At 40.9% G+C, this 24,580-nt stretch overlaps 1 protein-coding gene across 8 annotated transcripts in view; it reads right to left on the bottom strand.

The window, feature by feature from the left end:
- EXOC1 (exocyst complex component 1) overlaps positions 1-23,674 on the bottom strand; it is a 30,931-nt gene extending 7,257 nt beyond the window's left edge. Inside the window, exons 1-15 of one of the 8 annotated variants that reach the window (XM_069977636.1) lie at positions 23,511-23,674; positions 20,790-20,943; positions 18,577-18,707; positions 17,778-17,937; positions 17,182-17,202; positions 14,744-14,928; positions 14,251-14,478; positions 13,424-13,556; positions 13,226-13,335; positions 8,362-8,502; positions 7,628-7,733; positions 6,852-6,887; positions 6,165-6,209; positions 4,856-5,019; positions 3,175-3,285 (exon numbers count right to left, since the gene is read on the bottom strand). In XM_069977636.1, the coding sequence (XP_069833737.1) occupies positions 3,175-3,285; positions 4,856-5,019; positions 6,165-6,209; positions 6,852-6,887; positions 7,628-7,733; positions 8,362-8,502; positions 13,226-13,335; positions 13,424-13,556; positions 14,251-14,478; positions 14,744-14,928; positions 17,182-17,202; positions 17,778-17,937; positions 18,577-18,707; positions 20,790-20,913 (1,695 nt within the window). In that variant the 5' untranslated portion in view covers positions 20,914-20,943; positions 23,511-23,674. The other 7 variants (XM_069977637.1, XM_069977638.1, XM_069977640.1 and 4 more) reach the window with 7 other exon arrangements.
- Between the last annotated feature and the right edge of the window lie 906 nt (positions 23,675-24,580).

Below are 24,580 nucleotides of genomic sequence, written 5' to 3'. Positions count from 1 at the left end.
GTAAAGAAACAAATCAGACTGGTTTGTAAAAAAGATGAAAAGTCTAAGATTTATTTTAAATGGTACTGATCAGTTTAAGCAGTAAATCTGGTACTGAGATGGGATCTAACACTTGCGGTATGTATACACAGACAGATTTTTAATTGAAATTATTGAAGCCAAAGCCAGGAACAGACTATCAATAGAGAACAAATTTCTCTTTTTCTCGAATCCATTCCTGGCTTTGTTTCCACAAATTGCAACCAAAATCTGTACGTGAAAACACACCATTACTGCATGCGGCAACCAAGTCTGTGCGTGTCTACTTCAGCTATAACTCCTTAAATAATAATCTCCCTGGACTTCGATTGGTAGAGGCAGCATTCATCTGGTCTTTTTTTTTTTAAGAATTAATTTAAAGGGTCACTGTCCTGAGTTTCCATATGTTCTCCAAAGTTTGGCATGAAAAGATGTAACAAATTTCGACATGTTGAAAAGGTGTTGAAGCTATCAATACTTCACAATTACTGTACTTTGGTACTGAGTCTAAGACAAGGCATTTCCAAAAACAAAGCTTTAGCGAGCTCTGCAAGTAACAATACATAGGGTAAATCCCATTAATGCCCTTTTTTGTTTAACAATAAATCGTTTCCTGGAGCTTCCATCTCTAAACCATTCCATTAACCTTATGAAATACGGTATACACATCAGCTAGACATCTACACAACCACAATAGATAAGTCAATTTAATAATTCATTGTGTCACAATTTAGATTTACTTATCATTTCCCCTTAAAACGATTAACTTGTAATTTTGTGGTAATCCATCTGTTCAGCTCGACATAAAAACCTTGTTTATTCTCAGAGATGCCGGTTAAGAGGTAGAAGTCATAGCTTGGTTTATTTCCCCCAATGACAATAAAATGAATTGATGGTTAAATGGAGGTAACTGTATCAGAAAGGCGATCACTTAAGAGGCACATGATAGAAATTCCCATAAACCAGTACTGACTTTTTACAATATTATTTCCCATTAAACAGGTACTCCAGAAAGAAATAATAATGTATATAATAAGGTGTCACTCATTTCAGAAAACTTTAGACATGTCATAGAGACGTGTCAAAAGTTTAGAGTGGTGGAAGTCCAAGTGCTGAGCCCCAAACCATTTGCTAGACCAGAGAGGTCGTCACTTTACCTAGCCAATTTCTCCCTGCTCTCTCCTTGGTCTCAGCACATAGACTGCCACTGACCAAAACATTTGACATCTCTATGAAGTGAAAAAATTTCTAAAGTGACTATTAGAGGTATTCTCACCTCATAACGTCAAGATATATGGGATATGCCTTCACTATATAATTAATGAGGGCCAGAGCACTGGGACCATTAACTATTTTAAGAATCAAGGGGGTACAGTGTTGGTGCAGAGCTGTGTCCCCTTCTGAGTTTTTTCCTAGCCCCTCTGACATGAATAAGGCTATGCTGCAGTACCCTGCACAGTCAGGTGACCAGGGGCCACTGTGCAGAGAAAGAACAATTAACTTCTCTCCTTTCTAATTCTCTGGGCAACCAACAATCCTTGCATTATGTCATCACGTTATGAAAGGAATATTTTGTTAAAAAACACAACAAAACCAGTACAGTGAAAGCTCCCCAACAGACCATCTATTGGAGCAGATCAACCCCTCATCCAGACCAGATATTACATAACAGATTTTCATGTCCATGGTACATTACGTATACTGACTGTCTTCTCTGAGGGGGCCATCCCCCCTAGGGGACTACTTTTTAATGCAATTTTAGGTGGTCATCTCAAACCAGAATCATTGTATTTTATTTGTCTAATTCATTTAAAAGGAAAGTCGACCTTAGCAACTAATGTTATTCCTCCACTGTTTCTAATATAAAAATGAAGCTATTTTGCAGACAGTCATTAATAAAAATGTTCTTTAGTTTTATGTATACAGCTCCTATGCAGACCTATGTGGGCGTATTCTAATTTTGCTTACATGTATTATTACGTTTCAACCAATGTAAACCTTAAGACCCATAAGACTATTTTAAGGGAATGTGTCATCAGAAAATAACTTAATGTTTAAATAATGTTTTATGTCGTCTCTGTCCATGAGTCTTGCTATAAAGCATGTCAATGCTGTTAAAAACAGACCAGGTAATATGGCAGCCCCCATCACAATGTATAAATAGTGAAAAAATAAAACTTAAAGTTGGAAAATAAAAACAGATTAGAATAAAAGAACAAGTTTTACTATGTGATCCTAATCGATAAAAGAAAATGTAGGTGACACATTCTCTTTAAATAAATAAATAAATGAAATTTCTTTTATAATTAGACGTTAGGCTATTTTCCAAAATGATTCCTATATCTATTTGCTGTGATGTTTAAGACCTCTGCTTAGTTTCATTAGTGCTTTATTCTGGTGGATACAGATCTATCCTGGTCATGTGATGCATGAATAAAGGATCTATTACACGGAACGATTATCAGCCGTATTTGACTGATATCAGCCGTTACAGCTGATAAACGTTCCGTGTAATAGAAGGCAACGAAGCAACGGTCGGCTGATTGTTGCAGTCGTTTGTCTTTCAACATGTTGAAAGACAAACGACTCATACAGCAATGAACCGCTGCCGCCGTTCTGAGGAATAGGAGCGGTGGCAGCAGACCGCTGCCAATCCGCTATGGACTACCCTGACGATCTGCTATCACCTGGGCAGCCCCCAAACCCCCCCCCCCAGCTCCCTGCGGCTGATAGCACTCGTTTGCTCCTCACAGTCGCCCCGCGTAATAGGGGCTTTAGTACTTGACCAAGACAACCTTTTATCAACTCCAATAAAACCATGAATGTTCCTACTAAGAGGTCTCGAAGACTGTGAAGTATAGTGAAAAAAATATAAAGCTTTTATTATCCAAAAAATAACTTTTATGGTCTGAAGCTCCGATATAACTTTCAGGTGATGTGCAGTTTCCATCAATAGGTGCAGACCCTAAGGGGACATCATCTTCTATACAGCTCAACAACAAGGATGTGCGCAGAGCACCTTGTAAACTTGAATGAAATAATAGATCCTGATTATAGATCCTGAACAGATCTAATTATAAAAATGTGCTCAGAGTTTTACGATCACAGTAAATAAAGTATATAGAGTAACATCAATAAGTAATCAGTGTTCTATACCATGGGTGTCCGAGGCATGCTCTGATGTTGGGATAGATTAAAGAATTTACTGATGAAGTCTTGTTCAGCTAGACAGAGCGGCTCCAGTTCACTTAAGACCTGTTCAAAGATCTGACCAGAGAAAAAAAAAATTCACATTATGTTGAGCGTCAGTAACTTATTAGCCACATTAAAACATTAACAACCCTGTTAAGCATTATACAAGACACTAAAGGCATTATGTGAGGAGCGGAGTGTTGCAGAAAAAGTAGCCGTTTCTAAGTGCTGTGTGACACTGCGTTATTATACAGCTTACTGCAGCAGTAGTGCCATATATGAATTAATACTGCAGGCAAAGGAAATGCTGCTTTCCTTTACAAGGGCTTTCCACAACAGACCTTTAGTTTCTTCGTCATTGGTTGTTGTTTTCCAGGACATAGGACAATCTGCAAAGTTGTTATCCACCGTTGTGCTCAGGCTAGGTTAGAATGGGTTCACACTAACATTTTTCTTATTTGCTAACGGATCCGTTCATATTAATTGAATGAATAAGAAAAAAACTGATGCAAACTGATTGCAAAATGTTCTCTTTTTTTCATTGTCCGTTTGCATTTTGGCTTTAAAAAACTGAATTTTGTCCATCAGTTAGCTTCAGTCAGCATCAGTTTACGTCAGTCAGCATCTGTTTTTATATCAGTTTATCTTTTTCCTTTGGTTTCTCACTTTTTCTGTGCATGTTCTGTGAAATAACTGATGAAAACTGTTAACTTGCAAACGGATGTAAACGGAAATACCTTCAGTTTACATCCGTCCTCATTGACTATAATGTAAAAAAAAAAAGCGGAAGTGCACTTTTCATTTGTGTTCCGTTTTTTCAAATGGAGGAAACAAAGCTGCATGCAGGACTTTTCTTTCCGTTCACAAAAACGGAACCCTGACGGAATACATGCAAACAGAGCACAAATATGACCAACAGAGCACAATAAAAATACATAGAAATGAATAGGGTCTTGGACGGATACGTCAGATTCCGTTTATGTTGTTTAAAAACGGAACAGCTAAACGGAACTGTAGCGGAGAGAAAAATGTCAGTGTGAACCCAGCCCTTAAATTGTTCTTGAAAAGAAGAAGGTTAAAAAAAAAAAAAAAAAAAAAAAAAAAAAACTGTACTCCCCTGCCAGATAGTCTGCTGATGCCTTACTGACAGTTCCCGGGGCTCCACTATTCTCCAACCCTTGATCTACACAAGCAAACCAATTAGGTCACCTTTGTGGCAAGTGAGCAGCCAGGCAGGCATTTCTTGTGTGCTTAGTGCTTAGGCCTGGGCACCACTGGGATGGCAGAGGGAGAAGATCAGTCAGGTGGCTACAGCTTTTTTTAAATTTGCCCTGGTAATGCAGCTTACCCAGAGCTCAGCTTCATATCTTAAAAGTACTTTAAGGGCACCTATCATTTAAACAAACTTCTCACACGTTATAGCGACATGTCAGTGGTTTGTATCAATCAGAGTCCGGGTGCTGAGACCCAGCACCCAGACCCCGACCAATACAAACCTCTGAAAACAAACCTATGTTTTTCTTAAAGAGTACCATTTAAACAAAGACACATGATTTACTTCTACGACTGTAATATCAGAATCTGCTTGTAAACAATAAAAGGTTAAGGATGTTGATATAGTTAAGATAATAGCAGTAAAAAATACCTTGTCAAATTTAGTGCGGTCAGCTACATCCAGGTCAGAGGCAGACATGTTACCCATATCTAACAATGAAGAGGACTGAGACCTGCGGCTTCCTGAACTCTGTACCGATAGTTTATTCAGACTGGATGTGGATCCCGTAAGCTTCCCAGAGCTGCCATGAAGACCTGAAACCCACAAGGAGGGAGGAGATTTTATAGGAGAAAAGAAGAATACAAGTCTGTGGACATTTAACAGACCCATTTTGGCATGACCACACTAACAGAATCTTATTAAACTAAGAAGAACCAGGGCAATTCCCTGATCCCCACAATGTTCTATCATTTTTCACAATAACGTGTTAAAGCATTTGGCCACCTTTTTTTAGTAGGTTGGAAAAAGCAATATATGCAGCATACTAATAAACTCAATATAAATTTAGCGCAAATCTCTTACACTGTGAAGCCCTGGCATTCAACATGGACTGCACAGCAATGTTGCCCTAAACAAGGCTGCTAATGGAGAAGCATGTGACTGGACACATGCATCATCCTCCTCCATATGAAAAACACATTAGTATTCTTCAATGGCCAATGGTCACATGTCCCTCCATTATCACTGCTAAGGGTGTCAATGCCATGTGATCAATGGAGAAGGCTTTAATGAAAAGGTGCCTTAGAGTGTAAAGCTGGTCTTGCGCATTAGGTAGCTCCCCCTTATACAAGAGTGCACGTGTTTTGCATAGAGAGAGGGGAGAAAGCCACTGCCAGACTCTTCTGTTGGCAGTTTATTTCATAGAGGACAAAGGATCAGTCTGCTGGGCTATACAACTGGGAAAAAAGGTATACTGACAAATACTTGCTCAACAGAGGGCAAACAGGGCATGAAATTAATGGGACCTTAAGTATTAATTAAAGGGGTTTTCTTGGAAAACAAAAATCACTACTACTGATGTTGCTTTTCCCTGCTTAGCTCTGTGACTGACTAAGCAGGGAGCTGGACATCGGCAGTTGCTGCCACAATGGAAGCTGAAAGATGTGACAACAACTTTGGTTTGATGTAAAGGTGATGATGAAAATCAGAAAACGTGGGATGTTTTATCTCTGTACTAAATAAAATCTGACAGAAAAGTGACAACCCTCATGGTGAAATGATCTGTCTCTTAATAACGATAACCTTAGATATCTACTTGTATACTGTAAGTTAGGAATGAGTACAAAGGCTAAAGATGCCTTCATCAAACACAACACCATTAACCACAGACTCAAAAAGATGCAGTTATTTATCAATTCATTACACAGTTGCCGATAGAAGACAACTGTATTATACTCACTTTCTGTTTCCTGTTTCATCGCACTCTCTTTTCGAGGCAGCGTAGCTGGTTTGGATTAAGTTGCAAGCACCAAAGACAAAGATGCATTAGAAAACAGGCATTTAGCGAAGACCATGCACAAGAGGCAAGTTAGGCACTAGTTGGAAAAAGACATGCGGAAGACTATATTAAGCAGTTATGGTTAACTTAAGCTGTAAACAGTTACATGGACAATTCAACGTATAACTGTTGTAAGGAGACACACATAGGCACACTCTGTATTAGAGGAACCCAGTCACTCATGTGGGATGTAATGAAGTTAAATGTACTTCAGGCATGGGAAAGATATCAGAAGAGACAAGGAGGTGACTGGATATACAGTATATCTTTAAATGCCTGTTTGAACCAATGCACATTTACTCTAGAGATAAATTTTACAGCGGAAATTGATCCAGCAGACCTTCCACTTTTGTAGCCATCACTGCATTTTTTTACAATATACTAAACACATATAGAAGGTATCAGAACAATAAGAACTGATTACTTTCCTCTCCAGAACACTGTTCTAGATAACTTGTGGTCAGTAGGTAGTTAGGTAAGGGACAGGACAACATTATGAATGTAAGACAAGGGATCTGACTTCAGGTGAACATAGGGTGTATCCATTACGTGCACAGTGCACAATAATGTACTGACTTTCTCCTTTACCGTGTTTATTGATTATTCTTGTGGAACCAACATTATCTGTATTAAAAGGAGAAAAATGTGTTGTGTAAAGAAAACTCAGACCATATAACACACAGCCACCAATACCACCTTAAAAACCAGACCTCCATGTATTAAGCCACACACAAGCAACACACCTTCAAGCTCCACACATCGGCAAGCAAGTCACTGAATAGCAGGCATGGAAAAATCTATCACGTTTTAACATGATAGAGTTTATGAGCTCCGTCAGGAAGAAAAGCACTCAAGCTGAATGGCATTCAACGTTACCAAGTAATGTCATTTATTAGAACTGACAGCACAATAAATACCTGAGGTGCCGCAATGCCTGCAGAGTAATAGTCTTATAGGGGTTGTCCCATGACAACCCATATTGTTCCAACCTCTTGGACCTTCATCACTCAAGGGGTTATCCAGGCTTAGAAAACCACAAGAGCTTTCTTTCAGAATGATCATCACTCTTGTACCATGTTTTTGTCTTGGTTTTGTAGCTCAGTTTCCATTTAACTCATTTTAATGTTGTTATTTTTGTGAGAAAGTAGCTGGGCCTTTTCAAATACTGGATAACCCCTTCAAGTCCTTGTTCAGGGCCAGCAGAACCCTAGCTACTTTTCAGCAAACACCAAAAACATTTGAGCTTTTCCAGCGTTTCCATTAATTTTTTTAAACTTTGACACATAGGTGAGACTGCAGACCTTTCTAAGATAACATAGGCCAAGCATAAAACTCTTCATTTCCAATTTGCCCAAAAATCTTACCAAACTTTTTTCCTTCCTTGGCAACACCAGTCATTTTGTTTTTGGCCACTTCGAAAAAGTCCCTGATCTCTCGGTCATACAAGCGGACAATGTAGTCAATATAATTCTGAAAAACAAAAACACAAAGCAAGTTACTTTACCTGTTTACCAGTTCAGTATTAAAAACACAGCCAGCTTTGTCCAGCGGATCATAAAATCCTGCAGCTGGCAGGGGGGATATTGATTACAAGCACTAGCTTACTCCCCAGTCAGAGGCAGGGTAAGCCGTGGGACCCCCGCCGGGCTCCGGGATCTCCGGCTGATGAACTGTCCCAGTCACTGACTGGATGAGCGGCCTGTCCATCAGCTGGGGCAGGCCTTTTTTCCCGACTTGTCACCACAACTTAGGGAAAAATGGCTTCCGGCAGGGTCCCGTGGCCGGTTCCCCCGCTCGCCGCTGGCACGGGGGAGGTAAGTTAGTACTTGTAATTAATTGTGCCCCTGCCAGCTGCAGGATTTTATAATCCGCCAGACTTCTCCTTTAAGGAGAATTTTGTCCATTAACATAGACATGATTATGAGGCCCTGATGTTTGCCTGCTGGAGCCTCAGGCTGTAGTGTATATGCCTCCAGAAAATAAAAGTTACATTGTTCTTTTTAAGTCCTTTCAATCTTTGTATTTTACAGGTTTATCAATCGGTTAATAGGCAAATATGAAAACCAATGCAAAGCTAAAAAGACTGAACCCAACAGACCTTGGTAAGTCCCTCATATCTGGTATACTCTGTAGTTTTCAACCACTCCATCAACTTGGCATATCGCAAAAGGTCACGGTGAAAAGGATGGTGGTTGGGTAGTGTCATGTCAACAGAGAGGGTGGAAGTCTGATCATGGCCCTGTGTTTTTTAAAACATCGAAAAAAGGAAATGATCTTTTACAAATCAGTTATATTATTATTTCAACATACAGACACAGGACGCAAGGACTCAAGAAAAACCTCATTCCAGCCTTAACATTTGCCCTTAGACAAGAATAAAATATTCCCAAAATGTAGATGTATAGAGGGACCTATAAAACTTTACAAAGAATAAACACCAATACTAAACACTGAATTCCCTTATACATAGTATACTTAGCTTCTAAAAAGCTGCTCAGCAAACATAACCTCAAGCCTTATAAATTAGTCATTGTTTGCTCCAATAAGTGGTCCTACACTTACATCCATAAGGTGGGATTAAATATGAAATACCCGACACAAGAATTATGCTTTCACCATTAATTATGCATCATTGTAGAACAGCAAGATGTAGCTTGTATACACCACATGTACATGTTCCTATCACGCGCTAAACAAGTATTTTTAAACCCTTTAAAGGGGTTTTCCATCATTGTGCTAAAACTACTCTGTAGCAGGGACTGCTCTGGAGCCCATGGTGCAAGTATCCCAGTGTCATTACTGTACTAGGGAGGCTGCAACAAATCACCAGACTCAGCAGTCATGTGCAAGAGGGGTATGGGTTTTTTTTTTTTTTTTTTTTTTTTTATTAGCCATGGGTTAATGCTGAAACAAGTCTTTAGAGATGCACCTTAAAGGGAGGAGTGTTTCACCTAGAGGAGCTTATTTTTCCTGTAATCTATTTTTTTCTGTATATTGTTTTGTTTAATTTTCTGTACATGATCATGAAGGCAGCCATTTTGTCTGTTCTGCTGGATCACTTACAACGAGAGATATGGATTTAAAGTGGCTACAGGAACCTCTAAATAATGACTTCTATGGGAGAGTGTAGATAGTAAATGGTTGCTATGTTATTTCTTTAAAGGAGAAGTCTAGGGTTGGACATTTTTCAGAGGAGGTGGCTAAACATAACATGCACCTACCTCCCCGGCTCCAACGCAGGGGTCCGCTGTCCCCTGGCCTGTTTCCCTGTCCCCTGGCCACTTCCTGGTCTGAGTGCGGATCCAGGTTGTGGCGTGTCAGGCCCGCTTATCCAGTCAGCTGCTATAGCGATCCTCTGCGCTGGAGCCAGGGAGGTAAGTGCATGTTGTTATGTTCAGCCATCTCTTCCTCTGCTCTTTTAAAAGAAAATGTCCAACCCGGGACTTCTCTTTAAATTATCTTTTCAAGTATTATCTTATGGTGACTGGTATTTAAAAAAAAAAAAACTAAGGTTAACAGCAAAGCTAAGGATGTATTCACATCATATTTTATGTATATGCCTCAGGTATTGGTCTGCAAGCTGTCAAAAAGGATTGCCAGTGTATGCTATAATGTGTTGCTACTGGGCCCACTGACTTTAATGGACTGGATATAGTCTAATAGTGACTACATTCAGTCCATTTCTGGAACATATAGGGTTCCTGTGTGGGGCTTAAAACACAATTTACCAGACTGATGTTAACCTGCATTATATGCATAAAGAGATGCAGACTAAGGCGATTGTAAGTGATGTAAGTGCTTGGAGCCGCACTCTACTGACTGATGCTTTGGTGTGTCCAGTCAGATTAATAATGGAAATCTTCTGAAATCGTCACTATTTTAAGCATAATTGAAAATAACCATTTTTGTTCCTTTCTTTTGAGGGATATCAGCAGTTTCTCAAAGTGCACAAAACCACAAAAGGCAACATATTTTGCTAATTGTTCATTAAACAACGTAATGGCAAGAAGACAAGTAAGAAGGTCACGGCCTTGTGTTCTGTTATTCACCACAAGTATAAAAAAATAGGTTAATTTCTTACTTAGCCTCTCATCTAATGCTTAATGTCAAGAAACTGCAGGTTGTAATAAAAGGAACAATATTCGAATTATAAAAACAAACTTGAAATATATCTATTGTTAATTCCCCCCCCCCCCCCCCCCGAAATATTTTTTTTCTTAAATCAATAGTAGAAGTGGTGATAGGAAACCCCCTCCTCCATTTATTCCGAAAGACATCGATAGATCACCTCACTGAGAGATCAGCTACTGTGTAAAGATGTCTAGAGAGTAGGGGAGGGGAGCTGCTGCTGAGAGCGAAGAAGAGAAAAACATATAGTACCTGCTTCTAACACCTGCACTGAATCCACCCTAGGGCTGAATTCACCCTCCATGACATAATCACTAGGCCCCACCCCCACTAGATTGGCCCACACCAATGGCCGTGGAGGGGCATGGCCTAGACCTTTAGGCCAGCCCTTCCAATGGCCCAGGTATCCCAATCCCAGATGATAAAAGATCACTTTTTACTTGAATAAACATCATGACGTATGATATAAAATGAGGTATGAAAACTGCTAAATTTACCCTTTACACCTGTGTAGAGCAGCCATAATGCAAAAAGGGGGTGACAGTGTCATTTTAAAGGAAATCTACCAAAGGTCTAAGGTCTATCAATCACTTTAACACACTGCAGCATTTCAGAGGAATCATAGTTACAGATGTAGCTGGTAACAGTGCTCTGAAGTATTAGGGAGGTCCCCAGTGCTTTCTCTCTTGCCATGGGGCTTTGAATAAGCAATCTCTCCCTGTTTGGGTATGGGGAGTGAGCTACGATTTAGATTTTTTCTTTAAAGTGCTGCTGTATTTGATTACGCCAATGGACATCCTTGGCATCTTTATTGTGCAAAAAGTGTACACAGGTCTTTAATTTAAAAAAAGAAAAAAGAAAAGCTGTGCTTTCTCTCTACACTTTCACACAACCTACATGCTTCTTCTCTTCGGACAGATTTATCTAATCTTCCTCTCTCTATCATGACCATATATTGATGAATTGCTTAATTCTGGGGATTGGCCAGACAGACAGATATAGGATAACTGTTGGCTGAAAGCTTTGTGTACTGGTTATGTGCCAATCCTGTAATGCAAGATTTCTACACAGAAGGGGGAAGGAAGGAGCAATTGTTAAATGGATGCAATAGGGGAACAGCTAAAAGACTGACCCTGAATAGCCCCCACCCTCTATGAGACAAACAGCGTCCTATGGTTTGGGCTGTACCCATAGATACTACATAGTTGCCATACACTGCAGTAAGACAATGCAAAAAAAAAAAAAAACTTTGTCCAGCAAACACAGATCCTAGAAGTCTCTATCGGCCATTAAATAGAAATCAATATTCACACTTCAGAAAACTGCAATCCGACAAGATTTTAGTGTTAGTAGCAGAAAGACAAACTAGCATTCCTCAGTATCTGTTCTTCAAACAACCGGCAATACACAACGGCATAGATGTCACACCCGCACTTCGTGTACTCACTGCCATAGAGAGATAGTAGGACCTGCTATACAAGTGAGGAAACATCTGAGTAAACTAGTAAGAGATAAAATATAGAGAAAACCAGCTAAGACACAGAAAGTGATAAAAAAACAAGAAATAATTTAAAAGCATCTATTGGGAGAAAGGAAATGTAAAAAAAACACTTATTTCCCAATGCTTACATTATAAAGTAAATGATTTGCAATCCATTGCTATTGTACTAGAATAATACCAGTATTTGGCTTGTTTGGATTGATCTATTTGCCGAGTGTATCAATGCCCAGCAGTGATCTCCCAGCCTGACCAGAAAGTCTGATGTAGCAGCTAAGCAATGCAAACACTAGGGACATAGCTAATGTATGCTCAGGGTATGTTTATTTAAAGTAGTATTCCCATCTCAAAAAGATATACAATCATTTTATAATCTGTAGGAGTGAAAGGTCAAGAAGTGGGTGTACACCCTAGCCCAGGGATGGGAAACCCTCGGCCCTCCAGCTGTTGTAAAACTACAATTCTCATCATGCCTGGACAGCAGAAGCTAAGCTTAGGCTGTCCAGGCTGTATGGGAATTGTAGTTTTGCAACAGCTTGAGGGCTGAAGGTTCCCCATCCCTACCCTAGCCTTAAGACGTCATTTTATGAGATGAGAAAACCCATTTGTGCGTTGTATCACACAGAAATGTGTAAACTTATTTCATATCTTACAATAAAATTATCTAAAGTTTTGGATGTATTTCTGCATTGGATTCACGCTACTTAAAAACAGCTTGAATTTAACAATTTGCTGCTGAATAAGAAGTGTTCTTTTAAAATAAAGTTATGTTACAAATGGGAAATAAAAAGGGGCTTTAGCACTAGAACTACAGTAACAAAGTATAAATATGGCTCTCCCTTTGTGATAAAATTCCTCTAAATGGATTGCACTTGCAGTATCCGTACAAAAAACAGCAGTCAGCCCTAAGATAAGGCCCATCCTAGTAATTTAAAAATATTTCCAGAAAACCTCTTTAAAGGAGAACTTGTCTTGCCAGTGACAGCCCGTTCAGCCAATCACTAGCCATGGCGCTGTCTTGCTTCAGTCAGTGATGGGCTGAGAGGGCTGTCACTGCGGAGAGGAGTCCATCTTAGAAGTGGCGGCAAGAATGTTCAGCAAAGGACCCAAAGATGCCCCAGGATACCCTGTGGCGTGTGGATAGTTGAGAATAGGATCTTTATTATGTTCTATATAAGGACAGGAATATATAAATGGCCAGAATAACCTTTTCAAAACTACTAGTGCTCAGCATTTACTAACCTGTTTACAGATCACTACATCGTCTCAATAACACCCTTTTTTCCCTTATACATTTAAGCAGATATAATTCAGGAGTGGACTTGAATATTGTTACCTGTTGGACAAACACATTGTTCAAGTGGCTGGCTAGTCTACGAGCAAACTGCTCCCGGAGGTCTCTGAACATTTGCTGCTGCTGCTTGACAGCCTGAAGCATGGAGTGCCCTATGTACGATCAAGAAATTAACTAGTCAGTGACAGCTTTACCTATAAGATAAGATAATCTTACTGAACAGAACATCATTGTGCTTACCTGGTTGGAGAGTGACATTCATGCACTGTAGAAGAGCCTCTGCTGCATTTGTGCAGGCCTCAATGCCACGGGATGAAGAAAGATCTGCATCCTGAAGTGCTTTAATGTGACCCTTAGAGAGGTCCATATGGTTCTGAAACACAACACAAACATTAATACAATTTCCTACGTTTTAAGGCAAACACACAGTAAACAAGTAAAACAAAAATAAAATAAAAATTTAAGCTGAATAATAAACCCCACAAGAAACAAATATCCAGACATTCTGTATCCATACAATCCCATATTTGTATATTGTGAACTTACACGCAATAAATGTATAGAGAAATTCGGCTGTCGGTAGGGTGTAAGACAGGAAAGTATGTAAAAGGAACACAATATATAAAAGATTGATGGTTGAACAAACGGTCATATCATTTCAGATACACATTTTAGTCCATATTGGCTGTAAAGGTTGTTCAAACTGACCATATAAGATCAATGAGACCTGGGGTGGCGAAGGATGAATGAATGATCTTTCTGGAAGTATGCTGGAAACATTTTTTTATTTTTCTATTGCCAAAAATTTCCAGCCAACTTCTTTTCCAACAATACTAGTTTGTTAATGGTCAACTAATGATGATTGCTCATTGTTAAATATCACCTGACAAGTGTTTTGGTTGACATTGTATACTAAGTTTAATCTAAAGCGTAAGGCACCTTTAGCTCACCAGACAAAAGAAATTATGGCAACCACTTTGCACATATGACTTCAAATTAAAAATACTATTATAATAATCCCACATACAAATATATAACATAACTGATGTGTATGACAAGGTACTTACTACAAGAAACTCTATTTCTCCCAGCAGGGTCTCACTGTTGGCTTTGCTAAGCTCGATGAGGTAGTTACTTTCAGAGATGTGATCCATCTGCTCTTTGACACTCTGAAGCATCTCCTCATAGCTGCTCAACTTTCCTTCTATCTGGTCCACCTCCTTCAGAGCCTCATCCAACAGCTTCATCAGGATATTCACTTGTTTCTCGGAAGCCATGATGGACTGGATATTTGCCTGGATAATGGGAAATACACAAGCATTAACCACCAAGCATTCCATCACCATATATTATAGGAGAGGGAAGTCATAATAATAATTTGTCAGACCATAAGCATTGTCCAGGTCCATTGGTACCAGCCTTGCACCAGATAATAACCAAGTCTTGCCTTCTGTCTCCTTTTTTGTCCACATGGCACCTCATAAGACCAACACATACGCAATGCACTTACATCCGCAAGATGACTTCAAGTAAAACAGAACATACAACCATGTATCTTACCCCATCCAGGACCTGAAGCTCCCGGGATAATTTTTCTGCAAAGGCTTCTGCATTGGAAATAGCATATTCACAGCCCTCCATCATGAACTCAATGTCCTGCTTCTCTCTAGCATTTAGCTCCTGGTATTCAGCTGCTTCCTCTTCTCCTCCAGCCACACTCTGATTCTCCCCACTGGGAACAGATTCTTTAAATATCCAAAAGAAAGAGAATAATAATGAGAGATACACCTAAGAACATATAGGAGTGCAATACAAGGAACAAGGTGCTCTATCTGTCAAAGAAAAGTCATTGTGATGGTCATAACTATGGAGCAGATTTACTATTGCAAATGTGCTAGAATTCTGGCGTAAGTTTCACCAAAAAACATATTTACCAATACCCCTCTAAAGCAGACGAGCTGCAGTTTTACGACAGATAAAGTGTTTGGACAGGAGTGAACACCAGTATCACATACAGGTTTTTCAGCAGTTTTGTAAACCAAACTTGATCCTTTCTTTTACAGGTAAAAGGTTAAACCATCTATACCATGGTGGCAATAGCACAAAATGGACAAGCAGCCATCTCTTTAAATGCTGAACATGCTTTAGAACACTACAAGACTATGCAATAATATATTTTCTATGTCTCTAAGAATTGGACTCCAGTTTCTGTAATGAGCCAGTAAGATAATAAGGTGAAGAACTATTCCTCAATTTTGATCTAGTATCAGTCAAGTTAATTCCCTAACAAGAAGAGGCTATTTAGCTAAAAGAAGAAAGAAGGCTTGTTGAAATCACATTACCCATGGCTGGACTTTCTGTCCAGCTGATACTCCAATGCCTTCTCCCTTCCTGTGCCCGTCACTGCACTGGTTGCCAATTCTTTACAGAATACAGTGTAAACTCCTCCCTCATACAGTGTACAGTGTAAACTCCCTTTGTCTACTACTCTGACCTTACTTTAAATTCTGCTATAATTTGGGGCTAAAATCCTCCATGATCAGAGACTTCCAGTAATGCCACTTCTCTCGTGTTGCACCAGCTCTCTGCTATATTGGACAATCAGATTAATTCCCAACAACCACAGTTTCAAGCTAGCCCTAAGAACACATATTTTTAGGCAAGCAAATTGCAATTCATGAATTGACACCCGTCTCTTTTTTCCCATAATCCTCAAAACAAGATCCCTTCTTTCACTATCATGCCACACACTCCTTTTAATGTGTAGCTCTGCTTATGTAGATGCTGGCTTATCCACCTATATATGAATTAAAGTAGTTATCCAGGGAGTAGAAAAGGTCCCACCCGTTCTGTTTCCCTTTGCTTCACTTTCTCCCTCTGGCCGTCTTGGAAGGTATACTATAGAGACGTCGGTCAACTATTGAACTTAGCCGGCGGCTTTGGTTTCGCCCCCACACACAGTGCTTGCAACATCACCTGCCCTCCTCTCTTCTTGGAAGTATACTAGAAGGAGGAAGTAGATTAAGGGGGAGCAGAACAGGTAGGACCTTTTCTACCCCTAGGATAACCCCTTTAATTCTGTTCTGTATAAAAGCTGGTTGTACCATTGTACCAAACACCTTACCTTGTGTCACCCCTATTTCCTCTTAGACTGTAAGCTCTTCGGAGCAAGGCCTTCACTCTTCTTGTTTACATTTTTAATACATTTGTTACTCTGTTTTGTCTGTACATGTACACTCTATATTGTAAAGTGCTGTGGAATATGTTGGGGCATTATAAAGATTATTATTATTATGTTGATGTACTGAAAGCTGACAAAGAGCCACTTGCCTATTACTCCTCTTGACACTAACACCATACATGTGATCTTTGTGAGGCTGGGAACTGGATTTCCTCCTGCCTGCTACTTTCAGACTACTACATTGACCATAGGTATAGGGAGGTCTCCTGGTGCATACGGTAAACATATGCATAGTCCTCAATTACTCTAACAAGACGATTGGCTGAGCATATCAGTGCACAGCCAATCGCGGCTGAGCAGCTGATGACACACTGGAGGGGGGGCGGCATGAGGGAGGGCCGGAGCAGTCAGGCCGGCCTCCTGAAGATGACGTGATTGTCCCAAGATGGCGTCCGGGGTCGACAGTGATTCCGTAAGTATACTGCATCACACTTCCGGGTCCACGGCTGGGGGGGGGGGGGGGGGGAAACATGAGGAAGGGGGCCATTCACTTAAATAACACACATTACAATGTTGTATAAAACTTTGTAATGTGTGTTATTTAGTGGAAAAAACCTTTTACACCGCACAGCCCTGTTAATAGCAGAATTACCACAACATATACTGCCAATAGACATTGTATGATGCAGTGTGAAATAAGCCTAATGAGCTTGTAATCAACATAATTTTGAATGAAATTGCTGTAAACATGGAAAAGGTTCATAAAACACCAGACATAAGATATCTGACAAGAAGAGAAAAAAGGCAGATCACCCACCTTCGGAAACTTTAGGCAGTTCTGGAGAATAATAAGTATGTGAAAAAAAGAGCAGAGGAAAGTAAGCAAAGGCGCATTATAGCGAGACAGACAGATTGAACTCACACATAAACATGTAATAAGCATCTATTAGAAAACAAAGTGGACAAATTTAAACAAGAAAGTTATTTGTCAGCAAACTCTTAGAAAAACCGCAACATATACATACAGTACACATGTATATATACATACACTGTCAGCTCTGTGCATGCTGGCATTATGCTCAGGATTAAAAGTTAAAAGTCTATTATTTTTACTGCCACTTTAGTGAGTATTACCACAGATATTGCAATTACATATCTGATATTCACAACTACAGCGGACACTATATAAGCTGTTGAGAAGGAAAAGAAGTTCCCATATCTCTTGCAAGCTAAATGCAAACCTGTTAAGTGAAAGAACAGGAATTGTAGAGGGTACTGTACATCCAATTAAGCCCTAGTATGTAGAGTAGACCTCATTATGATGGCGTGGTGTCATTGTCTTTCCATCTATATTTCTGCATATACAATAGAATTTAAAAAAAAAAAAAGTATTACCATTCACTCAAAACATACCTTCCAAAAGCTGGGAGCTGACATTGGCAAAGTCGATTTTTTTCCTCAGATATCGTTGGTTCAGCTTCCAGATGCAAGAAATAAAGGCATTCTTCTCAGCAGGGCTACTGGCGACCCACTTGTAGACTTTGTCAAAATGGAGGTCAAAATCTGGGCTTTCCTGCAAGGAAATGTACTTGAGTCAAATACCCATTGAAGTTAATTGAGAAATTGCTATAAAAATGTGAATATAAATGAAAGGCGTTTATTTAAGAATGAAAAAAAGATAAGAAAGCTATCAATAGGTTGTGTCTGGTTTTAGAGTTTAGTACATATAGTTTCATGGGTTGTGTGCTGCAATAAAAGAGTTTAGCATGGTTTAAGTTTGAAGCCCAAATCTGAGTGCTGCCAGTGGAACCATGTCAGTAAGAATAGATCATTTCTGGACAAAGCTATTATGTCCCCAGGACGTAAGTGATGCTACAAGTGTCTGTGTTCCGCAATGAGAGTCATAGCAGAAATACCTGTATGAGTCTACAGAACAGGGACAGCTACACGCAGACAGATAACAACCAGGCCTTCTTCAGACTGTCATACATTTCACAGACTGTCATACATTTCACAATATATATTTGACCTTATCACTGGAATGGCTTTCATATTAATGGAAACCATGAAAAATAAGAAATAAACCATACATTCTGCTTGTTTCTATACTTATGTATTATTATATTACAGTATATATTAGACAGGAATAGTTCACATGCTAGAAATTGTTGTCTAGGAGGAATGAATCAATACCATTATACACACAACTTACTTTCACAGCATCTTTGGCATCCACCATGGACAGGTCATTGAGTAACCATGCGGTCTGGGTTTTGTAGAAGTCCCCTTTATCAGACTTCTTCACCTTTACCACCCTGACTTGTGCTGGCCATTCTGTAGTCACTGTAAAAGAACAAACAAACATTAAAATGGAAAGTCAAAAGAGGTTTATTGAGTCTGAGCAAAGAGTTCAAAACAGCAATGGAAAGATCCTCCAGAATAAATATAGTAATATCTGGAGCAACAATATATATCAGACTAACAAGCATATACTAGTAAAGAAATGGTTATTCGCACAACAGGAGCAATGATGTATAATAAGCTAATAAGTATTTGGCACCTTTAACTACACTGCTGGGACCTGGGTTGCCTCAGCCTTATCACCTGTGGTTCATATCCACACCAAAATTAAAAATATTGGTAAACTAAACTTTGATTTATTAATTGAACCCATTAAAGTCTCACTGTCATTATAACTTTCAGAATCTAAATCAACAATAGATGTGATATAAAGCAAGTTTGCAATTTACATTCATTATTTCTTTTTTTATTTTTATTTTTTGTTGTTATAGTGGGAAACACGGCACTTCCTGTGTTTGGAAGAAAAAAAAAAAGTCTAAACACAGGTAGGCATTTGAGCACTCACAGAGAGGAGGCAGTCATGTGACTGATGGACACATTGAGCCGTGACTCTCTGTACTGGCCGGGATTCCTGTGTTTAGTCTGTGTTTTCACCAGCACAAGAATACAAAGCTCTCTTTAGGAGACTGGACCTGGATTTTAGATTAGTATAACCTTGTTTTACAGCATGATAACAAAAAAAAATTATAATGACTGTAAATTACAAATTTGCTTTATTTTACATCTACTGTTGATTTAGATTTTGAAAGGTATAAGGACAGTGACACTTTAAGTAAATGGGTATTCCCAACATCCTCAGGATAGGAACATTTAGCCAATCAGTTCTCACACAGAGAGCTCACACAGCTGGAAGCCTCTTTCGACCCCAGAGTAAATAAAGTGTCAGGGTAGCTAGTGTTCATTCTCTAGGGAAGATTTTCTAACATTGCCAACTTAATCTTAGGAAACACCCCAAGAGAATAAACAGAGCACTGCCTGTGCGGAGTAATATGCACATTCATTTCGTCCTTGGAAACCTAATAGTAATGCCCCAACAATTGGCTATGGAGAAACCCTCCGGAGATGGGAATACTGTTAAAGGGGAAACCATATGAACCAGCTGATATCTCCCTGTAGACGCCTAACTCCTCATTCCAGCATCAGTGTTCTTGTTTTTCCAAATGGGGCCTTTCTGGGTTATTTTTTATCCTAAATAAATATGCAAATTTGTACCTTTGGTGGACTGGGGGTGTTTCTCGGCCCCTCAGTGCAACGTTTCGCCCAACCGCTCTGACTTGGATGCCTACTTCTGCATATCCAAGCTATGCATATGCAGCCATGGATCGTTCTCGTGCGTGCTCGTTCCCAAGACTGCATGAGATAGATCATGCAAAGCTGAATATGCATAAATATGTGTGCACATCAGAACCAGCAGGTGAGAGGGAGGGTGCACTGAGGGGATGAGGAACATCCCCAGTACACCAAAGGTACTAATTTGCATATTTATTTAGGAATGAATTACTCCAAAATTGCGCTATCTAGAAAAATAAGAAAACAAGCGCAGGAATGAGGATGTAGGCAACTAAAGCGACGTATCAGCAATAACTTGCTGATAGTTTCCCTTTAACTGCTGGCAAAAAAAAAGAATAAAAGAATGTGCATTGTCTATATGCCTTGTTCAAATGATCCACGGACAACTGCAGGGATCCCCCCAGCTGTCCTGCTGTATTTTTGGACTACTCACTCATCTGACAGAGAATGCTAAAAGTGTAAGGGGATTCCTGTTCAAGACGTATTCTAATATAAACATGTCAGCTACTTCCAAACCAGAGCTACACTGAATCACAGCTTTTTATGTAAATGACTGAAATAATATTACAACAGAATTTGTCTAAATTCCCTGTAGCTTGCAGTGTATAGGCCTACAGACAGTTTCGTACATGCATCCTATAGAGGCATTTCTGGGCCAATATTACAGCTGAGTGTCCAGGCCCAACTGCGAGTCTCCTGACCCAAACTCACAGCATTATTGGGATTTATGCTCATAGTGGCATACAGGCAATTCTAGATTTTCCGCTAACTTACCAGTGGCACATAGGAAGCAGTTCTTCTTCTTCTTCCCAGCTTTGCAGACATTGACAATACTCAGAAGACGTTCATCATTTGGGGTGAATATATCCCTCTGCAGGGCATGCTTTATGGCTGTCATCTTCCCGGAGCTTGATTCACATCCAAGTCACTGTAGGATAAGAAAAATAGGTTAAAGGGAACCTGTCACCCCCCGTGCCGGGGTGACAGGCTCCCGACCCCCCGTTAGAGCCCCATATACTTACCTAATCCCGCCGGGTCCCGCTTCTGGAGATGGTCGGGTGATGAAGATCTCAGCCGCTGCAGCCCGGCGCGCGCGCTGAGAGATGAGTCCAACACCCATAGAGAATGACGGGAGAGTCCAGCGCTCCGTCATTCTCTATGAGCGTTGGACTCATCTCTCAGCGCGCGCGCCGGGCTGCAGCGGCTGAGATCTTCATCACCCGACCATCTCCAGAAGCGGGACCCGGCGGGATTAGGTAAGTATAGAGGGCTCTAACGGGGGGTCGGGAGCCTGTCACCCCGGCACGGGGGGTGACAGGTTCCCTTTAAGTACACAACAAATGAAAAAAAAAAAAATATATGCCAGTACTCTTTTATAACAAACAGCTATCCAATGAGTAAGTTATGGGGTGAAACACGTGTAGAGCTCTGGGGTGGGATGCGCAGTTACCATCAGGAACCCCCTGGGTATATTTTTTGTTTGATTTTGTTGCTTTCTATGTGTTTTGTTTTCATTTACTTTCATTTAGTACTGTACCAACTAGGGACCCCTAGGTGATTCATCGGGGTCCTATGTATTTCTTATTCTGCCCTTTATTGGCTCTGTGCTACAGATTGTTCTGCTATATGTTTTTGTGAGTATAATATTATAATAATAATTTTTCATTGCACACTTTTATTTGTGCGGTTATATCAGCTTACCTGTGATTCTTATTTTATTTTACAACTTTTGTATTGACTTTAAGATATCTGTTTATTATGTGACCACAACCTCTATCTCCCATGTTTTCTTTTTTTTTTTTTTTTTTTTTATCAATTGTCTTTTTATTCATTTTTTTTAATACAGATAACAAACAAACAGCACTGAACGAGCATGTGAGTATCCCACACGGGATAACTACTTCCAACGTATGGGAGAAGAGGTATAATAGCCAAACATTGGAGAGCAAATGGCTCCCAGGTTTGAACAATCTCCCAAGTTTTCTTAATGTTGGAAAGATGTTTGAGCAAGGTCTGCAGATTTTTCACATGAACTTTGCATTTGAGATCTATTGTAGGCATCAGTTCTACAATGTGGTTGCATTTATTACAGTGAGTAATTTCAGTCCTGGTGCATAGAGATCTGAGTGGTGTGCCTATGACACTTATTATACCATGCCTATACACTTTTATGACTGGGTCCTGCTCTATGAATTTACATTCACCAAATAAACCAAAATGACACTTTTATGACATCTGTTAGATTATGGAGTTTTACAGATACAACTCATAACAGTAGGGGTTTGCCTTATAACTAGGATGTGCCATCATAGCAAACCCCTCCACCGATCCTAAACGTATAGGGTCACAGTGCTGAACCACCAATTTGGCCCCTTTACTGTTTTGCCCTGGACAGCATCGGCCCCAACCACACCCGGCTGTGCAGGAAACTGCATTCAGCCTCATTCAATTCAATGGAGCTGTGCTGCAGTTCCTGTGGATGGCCGGTCACTGCTAAACAAGAGAAGACAGTGAAGGGGCCACATTACTGAATCAGCACTTATGCCTCTTTATAGGCAGGATTTATGGGATGGGAGCCCCTTCCTAATGTGTTGGCATATCCTGGCAATAAGGCATCTTAAATGGCACTTTACTTGGCATAAATCTGGCCAAATGTCCCTGTCATTATAAACAGAAAAGACTGTCATTTACGTCAAAAGATTTGACAGAATCTGGGTGTTCACTGCCCCACTGACCTCTATACATTTATATAACCAGGAAAAGTGTGGGCTGGGCACCTCTGACCTCTGATCCTTGTGATGAGACAGGCCCCATACACTTATAACCTAGAGATCACAGGGTCTGAACTCTCTGAGGGGTTTTCCTAATGGCAGAGACCCCCTATGTGAACATCAGCACATATGTAAGGGGGCCTCCTCACGGAGAGAGTTATCTGACAGATTTTTAAAGCCAAAGGCAGGAATAGATTTGAAAAGTCTTTCCTGTATGACTTGTTCTCTGTTTATAGGCTGTTCCTGGCTTTGGCTTCAAAAATCTGTCAGATAACTCTCTCTGATATCAAAGAGGAGGCATGAGTCCAGAGGCCTCCATATGGATATAATGCGGCTGCACTAGTCTGCATACTATGTCCAGGCCATAACTAATATGAATGGGTGCTAGAATTAGGCTTATACCTGCAGCTGGATGCTGTGTGAACCAGGGCTTAGCCCGCCTGCAGTTCTCCCCATCACATTACAGGTATGAGGCGCTATTGTACATCCCCATAGCACAGCGTTATATTGTGCTGGACTGCAGGCTGTGTATGGAGAGCTGAGGTGCCGTCACACTGTGCTCTGCTGCCACCAGCACCGATATATGGAATGCGGCCCCGGTGTATTGGGGCTCCTCACTATGTACCCCCATATTCTGGGGTGGACACAGGCCCCCAGTAACAGCCACAGCTCCCCCCGAGTCTGCCCGGCCCGTACACACAGCTCAGCCCTCCCACAACGTTACCACAATGACACGGATAACCGAAGCCGTCCCCACACCCTCCGGAACCGACCGGAAACCACCGAGGCTGCCGGGGAAACACCGCGCTGTCTTCTCTGCTTTCCTGCCTCTCCCTGTCACCAGGGCCGGGAAGGGAGGACACAGCGATAGGACTACACCTCCCAGAAAGCCCTTGCGAGAGGAAGAAAGAAATATTCAAATTCATAGAACTTTATTCTTACAGAAGTGCGTGGACAGTGTCTTCCCTGAAGACATAGGATGGGCTGTTACAGGCATAGCCCTGCGCGCTGTATGCGCTTCTGCATTGTTATCATTATTACAGGTTGTTATGCTATATACAGTGCACATGTAATGATGTAGAGGGGTATTACAGCCGCAAGCATTTATCACCTATTTACTTATATTTGTGATAGATGAAAAAAGCTAGAGTAAGGGGGGTCTGAGCTCTTGTATCCCACCTGTCACCACACTCCCCGATTTCCCTTAATTTTCCCAGGATTAAAAAGGAATACAGAGTTAGGCTATGTTCACACATTGTATGAGACCAACCGTTCCATGACCGGGTCACAGAAAGGCCGGTCTTATGCTAAGCTTACACAGAGCGATAATTAGCCCGATCGTACGATTAACGATTTGGAAGTAACGATTTTTTTTTTCATAACGATCAGCATTTAGACGGTACGATATATCGTACGGAAAAATAATTTTGCAATCGCGCGCCCGCAGCCCGGCCCGCCCGCCGCTCCGATCGCCCCCTTCCTGCTTCGATCGCCGCTCCGATCGCCCCTGCCGCCCCAGCCGCGAGCATACGTTACCTGCTCCGCGTAGCAGGTCTTCAAATCCCCGACTCCCCGCTCGCAGCCCGGCCCTACGGTCAACCGCAGCCCCCTGCGCCGCCCCGATCGCCACCCCCGCCGCCGCTCTGATCGCCACCCCAGCCGCCCCGATCGCCATCCCTGCCGCCGCTACGATCACCACCCCACTGCCGCCGCAGCTCTGATCGCCACCCCCGCCCATACGTTACCTGCTCCGCGTAGCAGGTCTTCGACATCCCTTCGACTCCGCTCTTCAGT

Source organism: Dendropsophus ebraccatus, chromosome 7, assembly GCF_027789765.1.
Source record: "Dendropsophus ebraccatus isolate aDenEbr1 chromosome 7, aDenEbr1.pat, whole genome shotgun sequence".
Lineage (NCBI taxonomy): Eukaryota > Metazoa > Chordata > Amphibia > Anura > Hylidae > Dendropsophus > Dendropsophus ebraccatus.
This window is presented reverse-complemented; position numbering and strand designations above follow the sequence as displayed.